The sequence below is a fragment of the Typopeltis vanoorti genome, chromosome 15, assembly GCF_054136105.1.
Source record: "Typopeltis vanoorti isolate ZY-2024b chromosome 15, IOZ_Tvanoo_1.0, whole genome shotgun sequence".
Lineage (NCBI taxonomy): Eukaryota > Metazoa > Arthropoda > Arachnida > Uropygi > Thelyphonidae > Typopeltis > Typopeltis vanoorti.
The window spans coordinates 101,784,168-101,811,893 of record NC_143563.1 but is presented as its reverse complement, the minus strand read 5'-3'; the positions used below and the strand labels follow the sequence as shown (position 1 = coordinate 101,811,893).

General features: G+C 35.7%; 1 protein-coding gene and 1 pseudogene across 4 annotated transcripts in view; both read left to right on the top strand.

Annotated features, from left to right (window-relative positions):
- The window catches only part of LOC150099031 (serine/threonine-protein kinase Nek8-like), a 1,046,903-nt gene that overhangs the window by 81,767 nt on the left and 937,410 nt on the right, over window positions 1-27,726 (top strand). For all 4 annotated transcript variants that reach the window (XR_016549512.1, XM_090405252.1, XM_090405251.1 and 1 more), the window contains exon 3: window positions 2,867-2,982. Coding sequence is in view for 3 of the 4 variants with exons in the window: in XM_090405252.1 (XP_090261378.1) it covers window positions 2,867-2,982 (116 nt within the window). In the remaining variant the exon portion in view is untranslated. The remainder of the gene's footprint in view (window positions 1-2,866; window positions 2,983-27,726) is intronic.
- On the top strand, window positions 8,837-26,665 carry LOC150099033 (dnaJ homolog subfamily A member 2 pseudogene; annotated as a pseudogene).

The following is a 27,726-nucleotide window of genomic DNA, read 5'->3' as shown; positions in this document are numbered from 1 at the left end:
AGAAGCAATAATTCAATCTTGGTTTCACATTATAACAGCTGCAGAACTAAAGAACTTGGTTCACTCCATGGGAAGGCATTGTAAGGCCATAATTAACGCTAAAGGTTACCCAACTAAGTATTAACTCACATTGTGAGAATTTTTGTATATCTCATTTTTTCTATGTGTTTCACTTTTCTTCTTTATAACTGCTGTTCTAATAAAAAATCCTTCATAAACATTATTGCATTACATTGTTGATTAAATTATCTTTCCATTGATATATAATTTTATGGTATTACTCCAAAAAAAAGTGGTGTTATGAGCCTCAGAAATTAAACCTCAGACCATCAAACCTCAGAAATACACTTTTTCAAAAAGGTTTCCAGAATGTTGGCCACTGGTGTACAGAATTGGGCATATGTGGGTAATATTATTTATACAGGCTAGCATAGATTTGTTAAGGGTTTTTATTTATTTATTCATACAGAGTTCATCCACCATCCCTTAGACCTGATTGAGCCCTCCTAATGAGAGATTAATATGTATCTTGGAGAACACAGCCCTACCAATACATTTAGATCTCCCAGACTTAAGTGTACGACAATTGAGATCAATACATCCACCACTACAGTTAGCCCAACTACTACTACTACTACTACTACAATCTGACTTTGACCTGAAGCAAAAGTGGCAAGAACAGTGGGAGAGCCAGACAGATGACATCACAAAATTTTCTCTCAAAGAATTACAAGAAAGTTTTGATGCTTGCTCATACCTCCCACGAAAATCCTGGACTCAGCTTAATAGAATACGAATTTGTCATGGTGTATGTGCGGACATGCTTTTTTAATGGGGTAAATGACCATCCCTGCAATGTGATTGTGGAGCTCAGACAAACTGTGGACCATATTGTGACTCACTGTTATCTCAAAGCATATTCAGGAGACAAATTGGACTTTAAGTGCTACACCCAAAGCTCTGAACTATCTGACCAATATGGATGTAAGCATTTAATTTTATTGGTTTTTGACTTTTAATTTTATATGTTTTTAAAGTGAAAGTGTATTGTACTGCATGTTTTGTTATTCATGCTATACAAATAAATAAATAAATAAAAAATGTATTTTATGACTGTAGATCCATGTGTGTTCCCAGGCTGGTTTGCCTGTTCTGAGGGATGAAAAACCAAAGTTTCCAGTTGAAAAAAAACCTCTACCTCTGTATGAGACCAGCTAACTCATTTTTAGTCAAAAGAGACCAGATAAAGGTTCCTTACATCATGGATGGGAATCGAGCCCAGATCTTTCTGACTGAAGGGCTTTGTCTATACCTTCTGAGCTACAGAGGCTCTTGTTAAGGAGTGCTGTTGTTTTAGTAATCTACTTATCTTGTATACAGAGTAACAAAAGCAGTGGATGCGAGTAAAGCAAGTTGGTTTCCAAGTTGCAGCATATGAGTTTGGATATCAGGTTAGTGGATTAGATTAGTAACTGGCTCTCTGAAAAATATCAGAGTTTGTATTTGTGGGGGTGCAGTATCCAGGGTTATGAAGTATACAAGTGGAATTTCATGAGGTTCAGTACTGGGGTCATTACTGCCCAGTCTTTATGTTATGATACTCTCACGAGACTACAAGAGGATATTCAGGTTGTTGCAGTTGATGTGAAGCTTGGGAAGTAATATTGCTGATGTTTTGGCTCTTCAAATGGATTTGAATTAGTTGGATAGATGAAGAGGTGGGCAAATGAATGGTGTTATAAGTTTAATTCAACTAAATGTAAGGTTTTGAAATTTCAGATCCACAGTGGGGATTCTTCATACCCACTTGCTGGAGTTATACTGGAAAAAGTGGAGGAAGCAATGGATCTTTTTGATTGTAGATAGATATTTGAAGATTAGAGGACATTTTCTATATAGCTTTTGATCAGCCCACACCTGGATTTCTCTGCTCAGATCTGGTCACGTGGATTTGAAGAAGTGAAGTAATCTTGGAAAGGGTACAGAAATGGATAACAAAAATAATATCAGCTGTACAATGTTAATTATGAGGATAGACTGAGAGCATGCAGTCTGGTAGATAGAGGACAAGGATATGATTAAGACATTTAAGCTGTTGAAGGTTTATTATTGAATTAACACTGGGGAGAATTTTCATATGCTACAAGGGGAACAAGCAAGGACTTGGGCTATCCCTTGAAGTTGCAAAATAAGTACTGTGTAAAAGAATAAGAAGTAAGTTTACTTCATAGAAAGTAGTAGTAGTATTGAATGCAATGCGTGAGAGGTTGGTGGAAGTGCAAACAGCGGATGAGTTTATAGAGTGATATGACAGACTTTGTGTTGACCTCCCATGATGAGGCTTGTGACTTCATGGAGATCAAGAAATAATAAAAATAATAATAACCAAAATTAGTACTACATAAAAGCCATTACAAGCCTTAGAGATTATTAGTTGAGGTACATAAACCTTTTCCACATCTCAACAATATGACCACATTAATTTACACTAAATTTGGAAGTCATTTCCAAATTCAGTGTAAATGACCATTTTCAGCAAAACGAGGCATTACCATACACATGCTGCAGTTGCGAGTTTTTTCTCAATTTTAAATTATTTTTACAGTCTCTTGATTATAGCATTTTGTAGTCTGAGAATGTGACTTTGAAATCCAGTAAACTATCAGCAATATAAATTATCTGCCTTATTTTGTTCTTATATGATGTTAATACAATTACAGTAAGTTATAATAAATTAAATTATTAAATTATTCATCCTCCTCACATTAGACTATAAGTTTCTCAACTATTTTAACCTATGTGTTTGCAGTTTCCTTCAAGTATTATTAATATTTGTTTCTAATTTAGTTATTTCTTCTTATCTTAGGTGCCTTTGGTACAGCTGTGTTGTACCAAAAAAAAGATGATGCATCACTTGTGATATTAAAAGAAATTAACATGCATGATCTTACAGCATCAGAGAGAAATCTGCAGATGAATGAGGTATTTATCAAGTATTTGAAATAATAAATGTAAAACCGAAACTGCTATTCATATAGTTTTTTTTTTCTGAAAGTTTTATTAAATGGACTGTTGTATTGAAGCCTTGTAGCAAGAGCATATATTTGCCAGTTTAAAAGAAAGGTCTAGATTAAAATTCCTCGGAGTTTGGCGCAAATAGACTTCAGGGTCTGTGCACTTCTTCCTTTTGATAATTTTTCTTATTTTTTAAATATTATATTTAACCTTTTTTGTCACCATTATAACTTTTAAGATCTTTCTAATCTTTAAGCATTTTGGAGGTTTAATTCCTTGAGTTACTTGAAGCAAAATAATGGTCTATACCAACATGTGTCTGATTGTTAACAGTATGGAGTTATAGCAGTTGTAAAAAAATATTGAAATAATATAATTTAAACATTTATTATTTTAGTATTAGAAATTACCAGATGTTTTAATGTCACCTTCAAGCTTTATCGTTTTCAGCTTTATTGTGAAGGTGAAAGGTGAAGAAATATTTATTAGCAGCAGTGCCAGGTTGTATGCCTTGAGTAAAAAAAAAAAAAAAAAAAGCACAATTTGATGTAAAGTGGATGACAAATGATATCAAACATGAACTGCAGTTGAAAAAAAGGTCATGGAAGAGATATAAGGAGAGGAGTGGAGAGCAGGTGTATGAAGAATATGAGACCCAGGCCAGGAGAGGGACTAGTATGGTAAAGAAGACATTACTTGAATATCAGAAGAGATTGGTCCTGAGAACCAAGAAAAATCCAAAGGAATTCTTTTGTTATATGGCCAGTAGGAGAGATGATGTAGAAGAGTGACATTGTTAGAATAACAAAAATGGGAGCAGATTGATTGATGGTGAAGTTGTTTAATAATTGCTTTATTGGGAGCATTGCATCCTGAACAAGAGGGGCTTTACTTCTATGGGAGGTTTCAAGGTTTTTAAGTGCAAGAAGTTAGTATGTTTCAATGCTGAGATTACTCAGCATTTGAAATAATCTGGATATCAATAAAGCAATAGAATTGGATGGGATTTTTGCCACATTATTTTGACAGAATGTGCTAAAGAACTGACAACTCCATTGACTTGGCTTTTCAGTGAGGGTTAAATCTTACCACCTTTGGCTATGGTAAAGGTGGAAAGAAGATAAGATGGTGCCATTGATTAAGGGTAGTCATAGAATAGAAGTGTCAAACTATAAACTATTTTGTATTTTTTCAATGGTTTTTAAGATTTTGGAGAAATTAATGAGAGATCATATAAAACAATGAGCAGATGAGGGTAATGTTATCTGTGAGAGTTAGCATGGATTTCTTAAGGAGCACTCCTGTTTTACTGACTGTCTTTTATATTAAAGTAACAAGGGCAGTTGATGAAAAAAAAGGAATATATTGCCGTATTTTTCGATTTTACAAAACATTCCATAGGGTTACTACATGATAAGCTGATATTTTCATTACAGCACATGGGCTTAGATGTCATGTTTAGCTTAGTTTAGTGAATTTGATTGGGAATTGGTTGGGAATCTCGTGGATATCAGAGAGTTGTGTATGAGGGAGTGGTATCAAGAAAGCAGAAGGCTAGAAGTGTGGTCCCTCAGGGCTCAGTACTTCAATATCAATGACACTGTCAATAGATTGCAGAAATTGGGAATAGTTTTCAGTAATAGTACAGTAGCCCTTCACTAGGATTTGAATAAACTGGAAAGATGAGCAAATGAATGGGATATCAGTTTAACTCAGCTAAATGTAAAGTCTTGAAGTTTGAGATACATTGATTGGATGCTACATACTCTGTTGGAGGAACTGTAATAGGGGAAGTGGAGAAGGCAAGGGACTTTGGGATGATTGATAGAAATTTGAAGTTCAGGGGACATATTGCAAAGGAGGTGAAGGTAACCCAGAGGATTGCTGCAATACTGAGAAGAACATTACCAGCTGATATAGAAGAGTTATGATTCTATTGTGTAAAGCCCAGATCAAACCACACCTGGACTGTGCTCAGATTTGGTATGCAGGATTTGAAGAGGATAAATTAACCTTGGAAAGAGTACAGAGGCAGATAACAAAAATGGTATCAAGCCTGTGCTGTGTTAGTTATGTAAGGACTGCAAAGTTTGTTAGATAGAAGAAGGGGAGGTAACATCATTGAGATGTTTAAATTGTTGAGAGGTAGTTTCAGAGTAGACACTGAAGGATTGTTTTGTATCATAGAACAAGGGGAAGCAGTGATGATAAACAGCCACCCCTGGAAGTTGAGAAGGAGGTCATTTTCAAGAGAGTGAGAAGGGGTTTATTTGCATGGAGGATGGTTGAACTCTGGAATACATTGCTTGACAGGGTGGCGAGAGCACAAACGGTGAATGAGTTTAAGGAGTGGTATGATAGACTTTGTGTTGTTTAGGATGGGCCTCCCATAATGAGTCTTGTGACTCCATGGTGGTCCTGAATAACATTAATCATAATAATCCTAAGTCTTACTCATAAGCCAGAAAATCATTATTATTAGAAATTAACATTGATATATCTCTTATAATGATTGCTCAAAATATCTGTATTGTCTGTATTGCACCTGATTTAAGCAAGTTATTATTAACTGATTAACATCACATTCATATAATGTACTGAATAATGCAGTTTCCTGCTGATATTGATATACATCAGTAACAGCTTGTCATTTTAGGGACAGTATGATTATTAAATTGCCATTTGTATTCTCCATGCCATATTCTTTATATGACAACTTAGCACACAGTTTTATGACACTTAATCCAAAAGTGCTTAGCAGAATACTGTTTGCAAGTTCTGAGAATGTTTGTGAAAATTAGTTTATGTAACTAGACCATGACTACATGCACAATTTAGGCAGGTATTAGCGACTGAATCTTAAAATTATGATATCTCTTCAGTTTCCTAGAATTTGACGCATGTTGGATTTTGTTTTGTTGTTAACCCTTTGAACAATAAAAAAGCAGTAGATTTATTCGCCATTCTTCTGTCCGCACGGTTAGCTGAGTGGCTATGCACTTCGCAACCATATACCTGGGAAAGGAGTGTCCTGGGTTCAATTCCCATCTCTGACGTGAGGAGCTTAAGGATCTTTCTCAGACATAGCCAAGTTTAGCTGATCTTGGGTGCAGACAGCAGGGTTTTTCTCCCCAGTTTAGTTGGGGTTTTTCATCCTGCAAACAGGCAAACCGGCCCTGTGAACACACACACACATGGATACAGTCAGGAATACCTATGACAATCCCTCCAGCCATATGTCAGAATTGTCAGCTATGCCAGTCCTGAGCCCGGATAAAAATAGGGGGAGATTGAGGTGGTGGTGCTGTACCTCCCTGTAAAAGGGGCTTACGGCTATTGAATGACCATACAAAATGAATTAATGAACCATTTTTCTATCCAAAAAAACAGTATTGACATACATATACATTCAAATATTAACTATAATAATGCCGTAAATTTATGACAAGTTTTGAGTTTTTGCAGGGAGAGTTGTTCAATCTCTTAGCAACTCTGCAGTTTTTTTCATGTATTTGTACACCATAGAAAGTGAAATATGTAATTATAACTTACTGCTCAAAGTGTTAAAATCATACATAGAATCAGTTGTGGCAAATTACTTTTGGAGATGTCTGTATAATATAAAGAATATTTGAAATATTAATACGAATGGCTATTCTATCTATTTATATTCACATAAAGACTTTAATAATAATATAGAAAATAAATACCAGTATCAGGCTTTTGCAAAAGCATAGAAATGGAGGGAAAGAGCACTGTAAAAGGAAACAGAGGTGATACAGGTGACTTAAAAACTAAAGATAAAAATATCTTAGATGCTTCAAGCAACTGAAATGAAATGTAACAAGTGAGAGAACAATGATAGGAAATATTCAAGAGGAATGCAAATTTTTTTTACATGTTATTCCCACACATGACACAAACTCCGATGTGTGGGCATGCAGTTAGAGAGAAGAAAGCAATTTGCTGATGCATTTTTTAAAGATCTGAGGGTTGTAATCATTGGGAGAAACATATGGGAAAGACTGTTGCAAAGAGCAGAGGTTTATAGAATGCAGGAGTATGAAAAGTTGTTTTGATAAGTTTGGAGCTAAACTGTATGTAGCTTTTGATCGGCAACTATTTGTACATGATTAGAGAAAATTGAAGGGATGGTAATAGTCAGTTCAGTGGAGCAGAACTCATGAAAAGACCTATAAAAAAAAAGACATAATGTAGAAACAGAGTGATGTTGGAGTATTGTAGGAAGTCAGTGAGATGGATAATCTCTTTAAACGAATTTTATATTTTTACTTTTTATTTTTTATGCGAGTCCCATAGGTTTACAACCACAAATGGTTGCAAACCTTTGTTAGTATATTGTGGACGGACAAAGGATTTTTTCAGTTTTTAAACTTGTTAAACATTTATATATATATATATATATATATATATATATATATTATTATTATTATTATTATTATAAAAATCAAGTGGATATTAGATCCAGCATTATTTCAATCATTATCATCGAGTATCATTATCAATCATTATCATTCTGTCATCCAGCATTATATATTGTTATTTTTTATTCATTTTTACCTTGTCCATTTTTACTGTAGAGACACAAGAAATGGAACTTTTCTGAATCTACTTCAAGTCTCAAATAAGTGGGGGTGGTAGTCTCACACTAGGTAATTTCCTCTACTACTTACAGACATCACAAACATCAATGCCCCCAGCAGGATTTGAACCCTAGCCTGGTTGGAGAGCAGATATGATAACCACTCAGCCACTATTTATCAAGCATTCTGAGAAAGGTGCTAGGTGAACCAACTAAATATGGGAATGGTCATGAGGATATGACTTTCTAAAATGTTGAGAGTTGAGTAAGAGAGAAGTACTGTTTTGAATGAAAAAGATTACCAAGTTTTATGAGGTTGAAGAGGCTAAAGAGGCTACGGATCTGATATGCTTGTGACAGAATTGGTTAGGTATGTAAATGTTAACCAAAAAAGGGAAAAGCAATCCTAGTTGGTGAGCAGAATATTGTCAAAAGAAAGAAAGAGAGAGAGAGTGAGGCATGGTGTTTCTTCTGAAATGAGACATGATTGCATTTTGGTGGCATTAAAATCCACCAAGTTATCCTCACACACTTGAGAATGAAAAGGAGATCAGTGTTTAAGGCATTGATTAAAGAGGATCTTGAAGTGTGAATTACCTGAGCACTACAATATTTTTAAAAATGAATAAGGAGGAGTGGAGAGTACTCTTATCAGCATAGCTATAAATAGGACCCATGTTGAGTATGAGATCATTGATGTATAGGAGGATGAGTGTAGATGAAAACAGAGGCTTGGGTATACCATCACTGAATGAAATGAAATCATTTAATGAAATGAAACCATCCACCATGACCTGCAATGAATGACCAAAGAGACAGCTGGCAATCCATATGAAGAGAAGGAAGAACACCATAAGATGATAGATTGGCAAGAAGGCCAAGATGCCAGACTTGATCAAATGGCTTGGAAATATCAAGAGTGACTACTTCAGTTTTCTAAACTTTTCCATAGGCCTGCATGCAAAGGTGGGAGAGATTGGCCAAGAGATCTCTAGTGAAACAAATATGGATTCTGCCATTCTTTTAATCACAAAGTGTTGGTGTAGTGCAGCAGTTAATGACCTTTTTATTTTCAAAAGTATTGCATTCAGAACAATAGGGTGATAGTTTGATGGTTGCCTTTTATCTCTATTTTTAGAAATAGGCTGGTTTAAAGCTTGCTTCTAAGCTGTTGGATAGATGCTAGATGAGTATGATAGTTTGAAGAGATAATATAAGATGGATGCAAGTTCTAGAGCAAGCTTTTACAACTGGAGAAATAGCACCAGAGCCATGAGACTTACTGATATCAAGGCTACTAGAGTATTTTTCTAATATCCTTCTATCAAAATTTCAGAGGAGGCAAACTGAATAGTTTGTGGAATAGTGGAAGAAGATCTGCCTTCTACTTGCTTATTGTTGATTATACAAGAATTGGAAGTTAAAACTGATTCCAAGAAGTCTGTCTTTTCTTTAGGAGATGTTACCATTGTTTTCCATCAGCGTGTGTGTGTGTGTGTGTGTGTGTGTGTGTGTGTGTGTGTGTGTGTGTGTGTGAGAGAGAGAGAGAGAAATAGAAGACAGAAGTTGCATTTGACAGCCTTCATGAGGGACCAGAAGGCTTGAATGCCACATGGACAGGAAGATTAGTTTTAGGGAGATTAGACCAAAGACCAGATTTTCAGGACGATTAGACCAAATGCACTAAGCAAGCTTAGTGCATTTGGTCATTGTGAAGTCTGCTTTGGGTTTGTTGATGAAATTTTTACAGTTGTTATGAGCTGTAGTATATGTTAGTGAAATTTTGGTTATTTTAATTTGGGCTATTTTGCATATGCTGAATTTTCAGCTTGAATTGCATGAGCACAATTATCATAGAGTCAATGTTTGGATAAGGGTTGACTGTTTTGAGTAGAGTGAGAAATAAAAGTACTCATCCCAGTAAGACTAATTTTTTGTTATTAGATCAGGGCAGGTGCTATGATCAGAGGAGTGGAAGCATAATCAGACCATGGAAATCTCTATGCCTGAAAAGTAAAAGTTCCAGGTTGAATGGAGAATGATGAAGATAAGCTGGAATTCTGGTGGATTATCTGTTAAATTGTGTTAATCAGTAATAAATCAGTAATGATTTAACAATTTATGGTAACTGATAGCAAACCATGTTACTTTTCCAGCTTGTTCTGTGAAGCTGGAAAAAGGAATCCAACCTGCATTGTGGATGTTGAAATTGCCATTCTAAAGTCATTATCTCATTATACAGTCTAATTACCCTAACAATGAGATAATCATTACCCTAACACTGATTATCTCATTGTTAGGGTAATTAGACTGTATATGGTTGACTTTCAGAGATAAGTACTCAAATAGGTTAGTGAAGTCATCATAGATAATAAAACTATGATGACTTCACTAACTTTGTGTGTGCATGCGTGCGTGCATGTGTGCTTGGCATTTGAAACCAAATCTGATAGAATGCAGTAGTTAATCATTATCTCCATACTGTCCTGTGTCTGTATATTGCATGTGTTCTAGATGGCTTGAATGTTTTATGGGATGAAAAACCTGCATTTTTGTGAGAAAAAATCCTGTCATCTGCATATGAGACCACCTTCAGATGAAAGGTCCTAATTCAAACCCAGCTCTTTCCAATCCAATGGCATCATCAGACTGATCGAGGCTCTTCAGGAGAGCACTTGAAACAGCTACCGTGTTAGAGTAAACTTCAGTTTAACATAGACCAAAGTAATACCTCGACATTTCATCCTTCACATTACAGTCATCATCTGGAGTATACACACACATGTGGCATGATTATTTTGGTTTATATTAAACTGAAGTTTTACTTTAACATGGTAGTTGTTTCCATAATTTTTATAATGAAGTCTACAGTTATATGTTGTAAATGAGACATTATATTGAGCAATACATAGTCTCCACTTAAGCTGTAAGTGTGCAGTTAGAATTGAAGGATGTACAGGAAAATGGTTTCATGTTAAATCAAGTGTGTGACAAGGGTGCATGTATCTCCTCTATTATTCATTGTTGATATGGATCTGAATAGTTAATGAAGAAAAGTGGTATGAAATATGACAGTTTAGTTATTTATTCTTATGGTGAAAAGAATACAATGCAACTATAGGTCAATGTCTAGTTCAGAAAGGCAATCTAGGGCCTCATCCATCACTTTGGGGATGTCTTGGAGGTCAACATGAAATTGGTGCCCTGGGCAGTCATTCACAATATGAGTGATTGTCTGGGCTATGGAGGAACAGTCACAATAAGGGTTGTCTGACAGTTTCCATTTGTGTAGTAGGTTGCTGCATCTGCCCTGGTTAGTTCTGATCCTGTAGACAGATGACCAAATCTTCCTAGGAAGAGGAAAACCAGGCTGCAGAGTATAGGGATCTTTGGCCAGGAACCCATTTGTTGGGAGATTATTGGACCAGTGTTCTCTCCACGTGTTAGATGTTGATGGTAAGGCATCTGAAGAGAGTTTGTCCATGGACTAGAAAGGATTTCTTGATTTCAGGTGAAGAGTAGGTGGATTTTTGAGAGTGCGGTGCAGGAGTGGGTTGTTCATTACTTTATTAAATTCTTTAATCGAGGCTTGTCTTCTATGTATATTTGGTGGAGCAATGTTGGATAGGGCAGCCAGGTGAGAAGGGTGTTCTCAGTGTCCCACTAATTGTGAGCATGGTAGAGTTTATCTGGATATCTATAATATTAGTTGCGCACTTCTTTCCCAGATGGGAGTACAGTATTCTACTACACAGAATGCGAGGACTAGTGCAGACCTTAGGACTTCTGCCCCACAACCCCAGGTTTTCCCAGCAAGCCTTGAAATGATATTATTTCTCATTTTAATTTTGTTGGATAGGTGGGTGACATGTCTTTTATAGGTTAGGACTTCTGTCTAGGCTCACTCCAAGGTATTTCGGGTGAGGCTCATGTTCTACCATCTTACCACAAAAAGAAAGGTTGAGGTGTCAATTTGCCTCTGCATCGTTTAGGGTGGAATGCTGTGGACACACAGTTTTTGTTGGATTTAATAAATCCAATTCAGGCACCACTGCTTGAAGTACCCTACCACGATGTTTAGGTGTGTGTTCTAGGTTGTTTCCAAGTTGGCAAAGGAGGTAGACTGGTGTAGGATTGTTAGGTCATCAGTGTACATGTACAGGAAAGCCTCGCTTAACGTGATTAATTAATCCATCAATTAATGCACGCTAAGCAAAATCGCATTAAGTGAATACAATAAACAATAGAAATAATTATAATTCATCCATTAGTTAACACAAATTTAAAAAAATATTACAGTATAAGCTGTATTAGAGGATAAAATCATCAAAGTTAAAAATCAGTTGATTAAATTTTTATTTAATGCCTGAACATTTGATTGAATTACTTTTTTACAAACAAAAAAATAAGTAAAGATGTTTGAATACTGCTTGACTTTTTCATCTTGTCATGCAATTTGTGATACCTGGTGACCATTCATCAATTTGGCAGACTTTGAAGCTTTTTACCATATCAGGATCAGCATCAAACAAAATTTGCTTAGCATGCTCAGTGTCATTGGAAACTAGCTCAAGTTCTATTACAATTAGCTTCTTAGTCATAATATTTATTCTCTTCTTGTTCGCACTCCTTATCTTCTTCTTCATATGCACACTGTTCTTCTAGTTGAACGAGATCATTCTCACTTAACTGTTCTGAATGGGAATCGAGCAAGTTTCTCACATCTTCATTATCATTCAATTGTGCTGATTTCTTCAATAATGTTAGATCTTGTATTTTGCACACAATAAACTAACATAGGCTTGAGTTTAAAGTTGCCTTTTGCATTGCCTCCTAATACAAGCATAAGACAATCTTTAAATACTTTGTATCCTAGATGAAACTTGTCGGTTTTAGCTAGGAAAATTTTTGTCAGCATACTTCCAAGAGACCTGTTTCGTCGACTTTGAATACTTGACAATCATCATAACCACCCTCCTGAATTATCCTTTGCAATTCTTCAGGAAACTTGACTGCAGAATCTTTATCAACACTAGCAGATTTCCAAGTTATTCTTACATTATGCAGTCCAGCTTGATTTTTAAATGGTCAAACCATCCTAAATTGCAGTAAAACTTTCACATTCCTCTTGAAATTTGATCTCTTTCAATGAGGTTTTGCCTGAATATTTCTTCTACTAAGAGGTATTCTTTTTTGGTCCCAGTCATTAGTCCAGAGTGATAGAAGATATTCCATCTCAATCATTAAATGGCTTCTATTTCAGGTGACTGCATGCTTAAAAAAGCAGTAGCAACTTTTCATTGTTCTTTGTATTCTTTGCTCTTATTTAATATAGTCCAAACTGTAGACTAGTTGTATCCAACGTCTAGAGCAATCATATTACTAGCACCACTTTCATGTCTCTTAATGACTTCCAGCTTTTCCTCTAACGTAATTAGTTTTCTTCTATTTTTATTACTGCTGCTTTTCTTTATCAGTCCTTTCTCTTTTCCATATCAGGGTTTGAATATAATAAAGCCTTATTACTCACTTAAAGCAGGAAATAGTATCATTTCACTCAATCATGCATATCGAATTCGTGTTAAGCGAGGTTTTCCTATATTTACTTGAGCTGGAATGTGGTATGTCAAACATGTAGATGTTGAAGAGTAAATGGGCTAACACAGAGCCCTGTGGGAGATCATCGTGGAGGAATCTAGACTGGCTCTTTTTTTCCACCAATACAGGTAACCCTCATATAACGCGGATGTTAGGTTCCATAGAAATGCCGCGTTATATAAATCATGTTATGCGAGACACAGATCACATAGAAAAAGTAGGGTTATGTTCCGAAATCATTTTTTTTTTTTTTAATTATATAAATAACAATGACATATCCAACCAAAATATATTTTTATTTGATTCAGGTAATTCGTGTAAGTTAAGAAAACATATAAACTATGAAACAAATACACAGTATAAAAGTATAAAAATTACAAATTGTACTTAAACTTCATTCTACATAATGCATAAATGTTTTAGGCAAAATAAAATAAAGTGCATACTTTATTCAGAAAGATGACATCTGGATTAGATGTTAATCTCATCTCCTCTCTTTATACCGATGATAATAGTTTTTGTTGGATTAAATAAATCCATTTCAGGTACTCTTAAATAAATCCAGTACAAATCTGCAGGATTCCCTTACCTTAATTGAATAACAGTGTAACAAATCTGGTCGAATATAAATAATAAAAATACAAAGACAGTGAACATAGGCAGTGACTTTGAAAACATCAACCATATTCTGAATAGAAACATATAGGAGGGAGGGGGGGAGACATTTAAGCTATTTAGCCATTTCACCATTTTCAGTGAACATCATAAGTTAAATATGGAAATAGACAACAGAATTACCAAACCTGGTGATTTATATCAAATAAGGGAGAAATTAGTCAAAACATTAATCTAGCTGTATTACACTGCAGCGTTTGATCAAACTAGTTTTAATGTATACATCTGAGAACTGGGTTACAAATGAAATTGTTGATTGGAAAAGACTTCAGATCTGAGAATTCTAAGGTAAAGTAGGGTGTGAACTGATGACATCAATGGTAGAATCATATTAAAAATGATATTTTGAGAGAACTTGACATAATTAGCACTCACTCAAGAATATGTGAGCAGAGCTTATCTCAGGTGGTGTAGTTACTTAAACCGAATGAGAATGGAAAGGTTAGCAAAACAAGTGTTTGATGCCATAGCCAGGATGGCAGGAAAAGACCCATGGATGCCAAGGCTTACTTAGAGATAGATGTAGTAAGAAGTGCCTAAGATGGCCAAAATATAAGATCTGATAATATTTGAGTTCTGACTGATATACACATTAATTGGAACAAAATTGTTGAAAGGAAGTTAGTAACGACAAACTTTTCATGGAGCACTATTGTAGTATCCTATAAATCCATTGAGAATGCATATAAGAAATTTGATGTTAATGATGATCATGCTGGTTATTCTATCTGTTTCTGAATGCTTTTCATTCTATGAATAATCAAAGCAAGCCCATGTTTGCTGGAAAGTTGTTTTAGTATGCATTAATGTGAGACATGATTGGGATTACTTGTTTGTATTTTTTACTAACTGTAGTACTTACTGATACTGATTGACATGCATATAGAAAGGCTTAGGTGTTGCCGGTTATTCAAAACAATGCTTCAAAACAGCATCAAGAAAAAAAAAATAATTTATTGAACCTACTAATATTTTGTTTTTTCCTACCCAGCATCTTCAGAGCAAAATTTACAACTGTGACAAGAGTACAGCAATCAACCAGATCATTGTAGAAACATTTCAAATTGTAACAGAAAAAGCTATAGACCACTTGCACTGCCCTCACATTCTTCTCATTCCCTCTCTCCTACTGTTTCCATTCTCTCCTTTTCTATCATTCCCATAAATCTCTCATTCCCTCTCTTCCACTGTTCCTATTCTCTCCTCTTCTATCATTCCAATATCTCTCTCTCATTCCTTCCTCTTCAGTCATTCCCATATCTCTCTCTCATTCCCTCTCTTCCACTTATCCTATTCTCTCCTCTTCTATCATTCCCATAAATCTCTCGCTCATTCCCTGTCTTCTACTGTTCCTATTCTCTCCTCTTCTACCATTCCCATAACTCTCTTTTTCTCCTCTTCTATCATTCCCATAAATCTCTCTCTCATTCCCTGTCTTCTACTGTTCCTATTCTCTCCTCTTCTACCATTCCCATAACTCTCTTTCACTCCTACTCTGATTCGCCTTGCATTCGTCTCTTCCATTCGCCTAATCTCATCTTTCACACTTTCTCATCTTATTCCCTAGACATTCCACCTGCTCTTTCAGCTCATCTCTCTCTCTCTCTCTCTCTCTCTCTCTGCAAGTCAGCCATATTTGCCATTCATCCTCCCAATTGAGACCATCTCCAAAAATTTTGCAATCTTTCAACCTTTCCATACTTCCTGCTCTCATTATTTTATACATATTTCTCTTGCTATTCTCAACCTCTGTCATACCACTCATCTCTCTGCGTGGAGAATCTCCCGCATCTGACTCAACGACTTCTACTTGACTTGGAAGATGAATAAACATGCAGGAGTATCAAAGAGACAGGAACGTATGTGGAATTATAAGGCAGATGATTATAATAGTCTTAGATATCAACTTGGGGAAGTTTCATGGAGGGAGGAATTGGAAGGCAAGGATATCATTATTGCTTCGGAAATTGTGAAGGAATATTTGTTATCAGCAATAGTAAACTGCATTCCACAAGTGAAGAAGAGGCCACAATTTGGAGTAAAGTGGATGACAAACAATATTAAACAGGAACTGCATGTGAAGAACAATATGGAAGAGATATAAGGCGACAGGTGAAGAGCAAATCCCTGAAGAATATAAGGCCAGGAGAGTGACAAGTACTATAAGGAAGGCAAAACTGGAATATGAGAAGAGACCCAAAGAAAATCCTAAGATTTTCTCTAAAGAAAAGCCCTAAGATCCAAAGAAAATCCTAAGGAATTTTTTAGCTATGTGGCCAGTAGGAGGAGAAATAATTGTGCAAGAATGACATTGTAAGATAGAAATGGGAACAGAGTGACTGATGCAGATGACATAGTGGAATTGTTCAATGAACACCTTATTGCAGTATTTCATCTTGGAGGAGTAAATTTTAATACTAGAAGGATAGGGCAGGTTCGAGGTTTAGAGGTGCAGGAGGAGAGTGTGTTCCAAATACTGAGTACTCTGGATGTTAGTAAAGCTAACATCTGGTATTTCACCGCGAGTTTTGAGAGAATGTGCTAAAGAACTGACAGCTCCTTTGATATGGCTTTTCAATGAAAGTCTGGCTAAAGGAAAGATGCCCAGAGAACGGAAGGAAGGTAAGATAGTGCCATTGCATAAGGGCAGTAGCAGACTGGAAGTGTCTAATTATAGGCCAATTTGTGTGTCATCAGTAGTTGTTAAGATCTTGGAGAAAGTAGTGAAGGACCGTATACAGCATTGGACAGATGAGGGTAATGTTATCTGTGAGAGTCAACATGGATTTGTTAAGGGGGTGCCTTGTTTTAGTAATATACTATCCTTTTATAATAAAGTTAGAAGAGCAGTAGATGAGGGAAAAGCGTATCTGCCATTTTCTTGGACTTAACAAAGGCATCTGACAGGGTGCCATATGATAAACTGATATTTAAGTTGCAGCATATGGGTTTGGATGTCAGGTTGGTCAACTGGATTTAGGATTGGCTGTCCGATAGGTATCAGAGAGTTGTGTATGGTGGGGTAGTTTCAAGGAGGCAAATGGTTACAAGTGGGGTCCCACAAGGCTTGGTACTGGGACCTATATTGTTTAACCTTTATATCAATGACATTGTCAGTGGATTGCAGGGGGATATTCAGTTGTTTTCAAATGATGTGAAGCTGGGAAGGGTTATTAGTAATAGTGCAGATGTGATAGCCCTTCAAGAGGATTTGAATAAGCTAGACAGATGGTTAAATGACTGTGGGTGTTGTCTTAATGCAGCAAAATGTAAGGTTTTGAGGTTTGGGACACATCGATGGGATGCTACATGCTCTATTGGAGGAGGTATACTGGAGGAAGTAGGGGAGATAAGAGATCTGGGGTTGATCATTGATAGAAACCTGAAATTCAGGGGACATATTGCAAAGGTGGTGAAGGTAACACTGAGGATTGCTTAAATAATGAGAAGGATGCTGACCTGCAGAGATAAAAGAGTTAGCCTTCCATTGTATAAGACCCTGATCAGACCACACTTAGACTATTGTTCTCAGATTTGGTCCCCAGGATTTGAAGGGGATAAATTAACTGTGGAAAGGGTACAGAGGCAGATAACAAAGATGGTTTCAGGACTGTACAATGTTAATTATGAGGATTGGCTGAGGGAATGTGGACAGCAGAGTTTTGTGGATAGAAGGAGAGGTGGTTACAGGGTTGACACTGGGGAGTTCTTTCGCTTGATTGAACAGCGTGAAGGAGTGATGACAAGTGGCCATCCCTGGAAGTTATGGAAGGAAACTGTGAGCAAGAGGGTGAGGAGTGGTTTCATTGCATGGAGGGTGGTTGAACAATAGAATGCATTGCCTGATAGAGTGGTGAGAGTGAGAATGTCAATGAGTTTAAAGAGTGATATGATGGACTTTGTGTTTCCTAGAAGGAACCTCCTGCAATGAGGTTTGACTCCATTGATCCTGAATAATAATAATAGTAATAAGAATTCTCGTAGACAGACTTATACATTGGTTATGCATTTCTAAATCACTTAAGAAATAGAACAACATAGATCAGAATATAAATTAAATTATACTTTAATGAATATTTCCGATATTTAGCCCGCCAGAGGGCACCATCAGGACTTCTAGGAGAACGATAGCTTCATACCTTCATTCTCAGTTACTGTGTTGTAGTGCTTGCGCGCACGTGCCCGTTTTGTAAGTTCCTTTTGAAAATGGCAACTTGACGTTGCAGAAATATCGGAAATATTTATTAAAGTATAATTTAATTTATATTCGGATCTACGTTGTTCTATTCCCTAAGTGATTTAGAAAAGTAATAAGAATAATAAAGAAGTTATTACAGTATCCTTTAGAGTAGTGCTTCCTAATCTTATGGATGTAAAGGCCCCCTTGGAAAAATTAAAATATTTCACAGCTCCCATTTGAAAAAAAAAATCGTAATACAGACATATATTATTATAATATTTATTATATTTATATTCAATACAAAACATACACAGAGAATATTGCAAAAATCAAATACAAATATTACATTTTTAGCATCTTACATACACATTGACATTTAGTCTTAAAATATTTTAAATTTGTTTTCATTATTTCACGGCTCCCCCTCAACAAAATTAACGGCCCCCAAGGGGGCTGCAGCCCACAGTTTGGGAAGTGCTGCTCTAGAGGGATAGATAACCATAAAATTAATTTGGCAAAGTCAGGTTATTTGGTCTCAGATGACTAACTTCCAGATCTTTGGCAAATTAATGCAGTCATGCTTGTTGATGTTGGGAAGCACTTCATACCCGATGCCGATTCTAATCCTGTGTGAAGGAATGTACATAGTGTGGTGTGCCTTTCCCAACTTTCAATATAGATGATCATGGATGTAATTTTGTGTTCTTCAAGGTAAATATGTTAACAGATCTACCAGTCTGTCCAAAGTAGGCTGAACTGCATGCAGAAGGAACTTTATACACTCCAGGATGTGCAAGAGGATGATCCTTAGGAGAATTGATGAAGGTAGCTAGTTCTGTGCGTGGTTGGCATGGAGATTATATTTGTGGAGAACTTTAGCTATCTTTACTGACTTCACTGCATCCTCTTGCACATCCTGGAGTATATAAAGTTCCTTGAGCATGCAGTTCAGCCTACTTTGGACAAACCAGTAGATCTGTTGACATCTAATTTTAAGATTCAACAAATATTTATAATAGACATAGGATGTATAAAGGATCACAAATGGGATTCATGAAGAATCATTAATGTCACCCCTAAATGTATATCAGGAATTCATAACAATACTTTGCAGTATAAACCAGCACTTCCCAAATTGTGGGGGCCGTGAAATAATGAGAATAAATTTAAAATGTTTTAAGACTAACTAAATTTTTTTATCTTAAAAGAAACATATTTAATTTTTATTATTTGTTATTTCTTTTTTGTTATTTTTTATATTTGAATGAAAAAAAATCGCACATTGGTGTGAGTTCGCAAATTTTGCTTCCTGCGTATTTCGGCACTTAATTCGAAACACTTTTTACCAACAATACTTTGCAGTATAAACCAGCACTTCCCATACTATGGGGGCTGTGAAATAATGAAAACAAATTTAAAATGTTTTAAGACTAACTAGATTTTTTTCATCTTAAAAGAAACATATTGAATTTTTATTTATTATTTCTTTTTTGTTATTTTTTATATTTGAATGAAAAAAAATCGCACATTGGTGTGAGTTCGCAAATTTTGCTTCCTGCGTATTTCGACACTTAATGAATATTAGTAAATATATGCTTATTCATATAAGTTTCATTTCAAAGCAGAAATCTAAGAATTGCAGTTTCAAATATTTCACCTGATATTGACTTTTTGTGTAGCAATATTGAAACATATCCATCACATTAAATTGTTATTAAACTTCTTTTATGTTTTAAATTCTTCCTTTATTACTAATCGTTTTATTACTAATTTATTACTACTTTATTACTAATCTATCCATATAAAAATATGAGATAATGTGTATGTCAAATGTGTATGTAAGATGCTAAAAATATAATATTTGCTGAAAGTTTATTTTTCACTTGGTTAGACTATAATAAATTTAGTTTAATCCTTTATCCAAGTGAGAGCAAACTAAGTTTGCACCTGAAAATATCTTCAGGACTGAATATGGTGTTGTACTATCTTACCTGGGTAAGTAGTACAACACCAGGCAACTTGTAGCAAAGGTGGAGCAAGCTACCAACACTCCTAACCCAGTACCTCCCATAATGCAAAACACATCTCCTTTGCATTTGATTTTTGCAATATTCGCTGTGCATGTTTTGTATTGAATGTAAATATAATAAATATTATAATAATATATGTCTATATTACGATTTGTTTTCGAGGGGGCCGTGAAATATTTTAATTTTTCCAAAGGGGACCCTGACATCCAGAAGTTTGGGAAGCACTGGTATAAACAACACAAAGGATGTAACTTTATAATGGTAACAACAAGAATGTTTGGGCATATTAACCATTCCCATCCCTTACTAATCATTAAGAATTCTTCATGTATTGTATTTGTGATCCTTTGTACATCTTATGTCTCTTATAAATATTTGTTGAATCCTACTTGAGTCTTTTTTTTTTAAATAGTTGACACTTGAACAACATGGGTTTGAACTACACAGGTCCACTTATGCGGTTTTTTCAATAAATATATTACAAATTTTTTTTAAGATTTGTGACAATTTGAAAAAACTTGCAGATACTATAACTTTCAGAACCTAGAAATGTCAGAAAAAATTAAGAAAAAGTTATGTATATCATTAATACATAAAATATATGTAGATACTATTCTTTAATCATTTACTACCATAAAATATTCACAAATCTATTATAAAAGAGTTCAAATTTATCAAAACTTAAGCACACAAACATATGCAACATTTGCAGTCGAGAGAAATGTAAACAAACATAAAGATGCTGTATTAAATCATAACTGCGCAAAATTATCTGCCATCAATCAATTAATTTATTTATTAATTAGCATAAAATAAAAATTTTATAATGATTCATTCATTAGTGTATAGCAGTGGTGGGCAAGTTCTTCAGTAATAAGAGCCACATATAATACTTTTCATACATTAGTGAATGTTCAAGAGCTGCAGAAAATATTATTTTCTGAAACGGAGGTGTTGGGTAATGCAGCAATAATAGTGTGACAGGAAGGGTAGTCAGTGTGTTGCCTAGGTATGATTGTGGTGAAATGAGGTGGAGAGCAAGGATTATGAATGATATTCTGGCTCAAATGTGTGAGGAGATGGGAGTACAGTTTGTTAATGTGTGGAATGAGTTTGAGGGATGAAGTGAGCTGTATGGGAGCGATGGACTGCATTTGAGTGGTTATGGTGTGAGTCGCTTGGAGAGACTGCTGCTGGAAAGTAGAGAAGTGAATAAAGAGAATGAATCAGATCGAGAAGGGAGTGATGTGGAAGAGCAGGAGAGTAAGACAGGAGAGATTGAAGAAGTGGAAATGAATGGGGAAGTGAGTGGTATGAGTACAGAAAATGAGAGAATGGGTGTGCAAGAGGAGCAGGGAAACGGGGAGGCTCAGGGTGGACAGGGGTACACAGCATGAGAAAGGTGGATGCTCCAAGAGGAGGTGAGAGCATGTGTAAGCAGGAAAGTAATGGGATGATCAGGGATCAAGAGGAAACAGATGGAATTGCAAAGGGTTCTAAAATGAAGAAGCAGAAAGGGAAACGGCCCCAGTCCAGCATGGAGAGATCACATAGAGTGAGTGGTATCAGTGGAACTAGCTGTAGATCCAGAAATGAGTTGTTGTGTTTGTATACCAATGCTAGAAGTATAAGAAACAAGGCGGATGAAATGGTTGCACTAATTGCGTCTGTGCACCCAGAGATTGTCGGAATAAGTGAGACATGGTTAGATGAGGACGACATCCTGACAGGAATAGAGATGGAAAGGTATGATGTGTTTCGTGAGGAAAGGGGTAAAAAGGGAGGGGGAGTGCTGTTGATGATAGAGAAAGAGTTATGTCCATACAAGATAGAGATGCAAGAGGGAAATAGGGCCAGTGGTTTTGAGGCAGTATGGTGTGAGATAGAGGTGAATAGAATCAAATACTTAGTGAGATGTTGTTATAGACCTGGTAATGTGGATGGTTGTGATAGTGAAATGTATAGTCAAATATGCCAAGCAAATGAGAAAAGGGTGATCATTATGGGTGATTTTAATTATGCCAATATAGACTGGAATGAAGAGTAGCAAGTGGAAGTAAAGAAAATGAGTTTCTTGAGTTTTTGATGGATAACTACCTCAGACAGTATGTAACAGAGGGCACACGAGGATTAAGGGTCTTGGATTTGATCATCTCATCGGAGGATGTAATTATCAATGAGGTGTCAAATCATCCACCAGTTGGTGAAAGTGACCATGAGGTGATTACCTGGGTGGTTGCCAGCAGTGCAAGGACCCCTGTGAAAAAAGGGTATATGTGGAACTACAAGGGGGGGGATGATTATGAAGAGCTCAGGAGACAGCTTGCAGGTGTAGCATGGAATGAGGAGTTAGCTGGAAAAAAGATCAATGCAGCTTGGGGATTTTCAAAAACTACTTAGTAGATGCAATGTCTAAATGTATACCATGGGTGAGAAGGTTAAATAAGGTAGGTGTGAGATGGATGAATAAAGAGATTAAGCATGCAATACAGAGAAAAAGGGCATTGTGGAGGCAGCATAAGAAAAGTGGAGGTAACCAATTTCACGAGGTCTACAAAGACCAGGCAAGGAGGGTGACTTGGTTGGTGAGAGTAGCTAAAGAGAGGTATGAACAGCAGTTAGCTAATGAAGCCAAAAAGAATCCTAGGGAGTTCTTTCGATATGTAGCCAGCAAAAGAAAGAATGATTATGGAATGACATTGATTGGAGGAAATGGTATAAAGACAGCTGTTGCAGAATGTGTGGTGGAGATACTTAATGAGCAGTTCATAAAGATCTTTCAATCTTGTGAATGTGACTTCATGGAGAGATTAAGGGCAGTTGATGATGGGGAGGAGAGACTACTGTAAGTGAGCAAGAGTTGTTTGGGGGAGTTGAGTAAACTAGATGTAAATAAGGCTGTGGGACTTGATAATATTTTTTTTTATTTTTTAACATGATAATTGTTTGTTTGTGGGATGAAAAACCTGAGTTTCCAGGAGAAAAAATACTACTACCTCTGTATCAGAATCCTTGCTACTTCCGTACTGTTGAAAGTGATGCTGAGCAAATCCAGAAGGGGTGAACATTTGAGGGGCCAGAAGTGATAGAAAGTTTTACTGCTGGGTTACAAAGGATATTCTACTTTTATATTCTTTGTTTTTAATCTTTTATCAAGAATAAGTAGCTTAGGTAAAAGATAACTTTATATCAATTTCCTCAGTTTCCCATAATGCAAAATATTATGGAAACAAATGCTACTCAGATTAGTTTTGACTTTTGTTGAGGATTTCATTGGTTCAGCATCCTCAGGGTTCAAAAAATGTGGTGCCAAATCTGATGAAATTATCAAATCCAAGACTCGCAAACCTCCACTGCATACTGCCTAAGGTAGATGTCCTTCAAAAATTCAGATTCACTTTCCTTGTTCCTAAATACTATCCCTTCATTCTGGTCTGTATTACTATACTTAAAATCACCCTTAATAATAACTTCTCTTGTTTACTAGACTATTTTGCATATGTATTCCTTGCCCTTGGAATACATATGCATTGTACAGATTCAAAACAATTGCTGTATTTAGCCCTTGCATCTCTGTCTTGAAATCATTAAATCATCGAATCATTTTCTGTGCTATTATCAGCATCACTCCCCCCCCCATCTTGCTCTTTCTATCTACACTATACCTTATAAATCTCTGACCCCATGAAGACAGAACATTTTCATCCAAATAGAGGTCTCACATACTGAGTTATTGGAAACATTAAGCATTGCATGATTTTATTTTGCTTATTCATGGTACATCTGCTGTTCATAAACAAACACGCTAACTCATTTGTGGATCAACCATTGCCACCTCCCAGCTGAATTAATATTCAATGTGATTGCTCCTTTGAATTTAAAAATTATCCTGTGTTAATTTTTTTTTTCAGATCTCTTGCATCTCACACTGTTCCATTCTTACTTTGTCACCTATGCACGCACACAAATTTCTGCTAGCATCCACTCTACTAATGACATGTCTCCTTGCCCTTTCTGATCTCTGTCCTGTTTCCAGAAATTTTATTTCTGGAAACAGGGCAGAGAAATAAAAATCTAGAAATAAAACTTTTTAATAAATTTGCTAGCAGCCACCCATGATTAAATAATTCAACAATGAATGAAGGCTGTTTTAAAATGAAAAAAAAAAAGCACTTGTAAATTATGCAAAAAAAAATTATATTTGTTGTTGAATGCATTTAGAATGAAGCTGAAAATTCTCCCACCTGTGATGAGTGGATTTCTGGAGCCCTGATAATGATTATAATTACTAAGTCTATTTATTATTTACTCTTTATTTCATAGCTTCAATTACCATCTTCTCCTCTCTTAATAAAACAAACAAAAACTAGTGTACCCTTTCATTCACCACTTCTCAGATAATAGAATGTTTATATAGCACAACTCTTTGAATCATTCATTATCTTTCTTTCTCAGCTATCTTTCACTTGATTTTTTTTATTTCTCATCTCTTCTTGTTAATGGGATGTAATATTCCTTTGCTTATCACTGCTGATATTCTTTTTCTCTCTATCTTGCTTACTGGCTGTCACACTATCTTTGTTACTCTCAATCATGCTCTTTTTTTCTAACCAGTATTGATATTTTCTCACTAACCCTACTTTCTACTATTCTTCAAAATCTTATGTTCTTCATTGTCTTTTGTTTTTTTTTTTGTATGGAACTGTTTACTCCTCAGTCAGTTCCTACTTTCAATCATTGAAACTTTGAATGCTTCTCGCTACCTTCAAACTGTCTGTGGTGACTGGAGGAGATGTTCCAGTAATGGGATTGGCTCTTTTTTTATCACTCCTGTTTTTTATATACCTTTCTTCCTATATTTTTTACTCTACTTCTGAGTCAATTTTTACTGTCCTGTTTTCCAAACTTCCATCACTGGATCCAACATCCTGCCACATTGTTTGCTATGCAGTGTAGAGCAGCTGATATCTGGAAAGTGTGTGTGTGTTTGCATGGTGGGAGATTCAGGTATTCTTGCACTGCTTTGGCTCCTGCGTCAACAAGATGGACAGTCCTGAATGACAGGGCCAGGATCACTCAGCTACTGGGCTTGGATGCAAGGATCAGTAGTGGTGGTGCATTAAGTCTCCTTCCCCAGGGGACAGAGTCCAATGCTTGCTTTTGTGCTAGTATTGCATTTGGACATTTTAGGGGCATCATGACTTTAGATAGAATTTTCTCAGTATTAATTATATTCCATTTTGTTCTCTGACATTTGTATTAATCAGGTCAGCTAATAGACTTGAAGAAAATATAAAGCAACTCAGAATTCTGCTTGATATTCATGTTTTCTTTAGCATGTATTAGATAAAATTTTATAGCCTGTGGGTAGAAGTGCTATCTTTGTAAATTTCATGTTCATTTTTGTTTCTCTCTCTCTCTCTCTCTCTCTCTCTCTCTCTATATATATATATATATATATATATATATATTCTGTAGAGGGTTGGTCTAAGCTGTTCCAGAAGGACTGGTAATATTCAGTGGTGAGCCCCATCTATGTCAGGAGATTTATCTTTTAATAACTTATACGATCTACTCGGAGTCTCTAGAAATGCAACAGATAATAAAATCAAAAGGACTTATAAGAAACTAGCTAAGGAATATCATCCAGAACAGGGTGAAAAGTTTAAAGAAATCTCCTATGCATATGAAGTTTTATGTGATCCTCAAAAGAGAGAAACTTATGACAAATTTAGATAAAAAAGAATACAAGGGGGAGCAAATGACAGTGGATTATCAGGTGATGATCTCTTTTCTCACATATTTGGCAGTGGCTTTTGGAGGATGGAGGAATTGGTGAGAGATGGAAGCTATGAGGTGATGATATGGTACATCCTTTAATAATTTCATTAGCAGCTGAGTAAGAATGTAAACTGCAAATTATGTGATAGACTTAGTGTAAGAGCAGGAGCTAAACAGATTTGTCGTGGTTGTCAAGGGTGGCAACTTAAAGTATCTTTCCAACCTCTGGGCCCCAGAATGGTGCAATATGTTCAAACTATCTGTGGTGACTGCAGTGGAGAAGGGGAGATGGTAAATGAGAAAGACAGATGCAAAGCTTCTAAAGGTAGGAAAGTCATAAATGTTGATAAAGGCATGCAAGAAGGAGAAAAGATATATTTTCACGGTGAAGGTGATCAAGAACCTGGTGTGGAACCTGGAGATGTCATTATTGTACTCAGTTAGAAACATCATGACCGTTTTGAGCGAGAGGCTAATGATTTGTACAGTCTCACATTACACTTACAGAAGCTCTTTGTGGATATAACCTTGTAATTAAATACTTAGATGGAAAAGATATTATTATTAAACATTCTCCCAGAGAGATAATTGAGCCAGGTTCTGTAAAAGGAGTTTTAGCTGAAGGTATGCCTATTTATCATAACCCATTTGAAAAAGTGCAATCTCTACATCAAGTTTGTTGTTCAGTTTCCTGAAAATCACTTTGCACATGAAGTGACAATTAAAGAACTGGAAACATTGCTTCCAGACCCCCCTGCCCCCAACCATTTGAGATGCCCATGATTATGATCCAAACATTGCTGCTGGAAGTGGAACTGGAAGATCAGAAGTTTATTATTCTGATGATGAAGATCACCACAGAGGGTCAGGAGTGCAATGCGCACATCAATAGCCACAAATCTTTAGATAATCAAGTTTTCGTGATTGTAAGGGTTAAGTGATTATTAGTAGGGCTTATTGGGCACACAAAAATTTGGTACAAGTCTGTTTCCTCAGGTATATTTTCAGACATCTTTGTGTCTTGCATTGTCAGTATCAATAGTAGAATTTATCAGAAAGTACTCAGACAAGTTTTCCTGAGAAGAAGAACTTGTATTATATTCTTGTCTCCATGGTTATATGAATGCTTTGAAGAACTGTATAAAAGGAGTTTACTTTTATGACCTGTAACATTACAGTTTGACTTCAACAAAAGCATCTGTTTTCCTGTATTACCCATACATAATTATTTAATAAACAATTGACAGGATCATTGGTTACATATATAAACATTGCTAGTGTTTATATATGTAACCAATTATTTGTTTATGAAAACATATAATTGGTTGTTTTCATAAACAAATTTTGTTTGTTTATGAAACAAACAAAATTGGTTGTGAAAGTCCACCTATAAATTGATACTATAACAAAACCTAATATTGCTGTTCCTTTATTAGATTTTGGATCTTCCTCTGATAACACATTTATACCATAAAGTAAAGCATAGAGCATTCAGTAAAGGGTGAAATCTCTCATTAAATTTACAGCAGGCCATTTTAACTGATTCTAGTTCATACCATTTTTCTAAACTCTTTTCAGAATACAAGAAAGTAAACCAGACTATAATAAAAACCTTAATTGCATTTTGAAAAATCAAATACAAACTTTATAACTTAAATATACACACTTGACCACAGTACTAAATTTTAAATTATTTAAAAAGTAAATATTTTTTGTCCTAAGTATCTTAGGACATCATTAGTACAGTAATTTCAAAAACAATACTAAGAATAACATACAGTTAGGGCGTATGCCGGTGGTGTGGCTAGAACTTTTGCTGCCTGGGGGAGGCCCCTGAGTTTGCC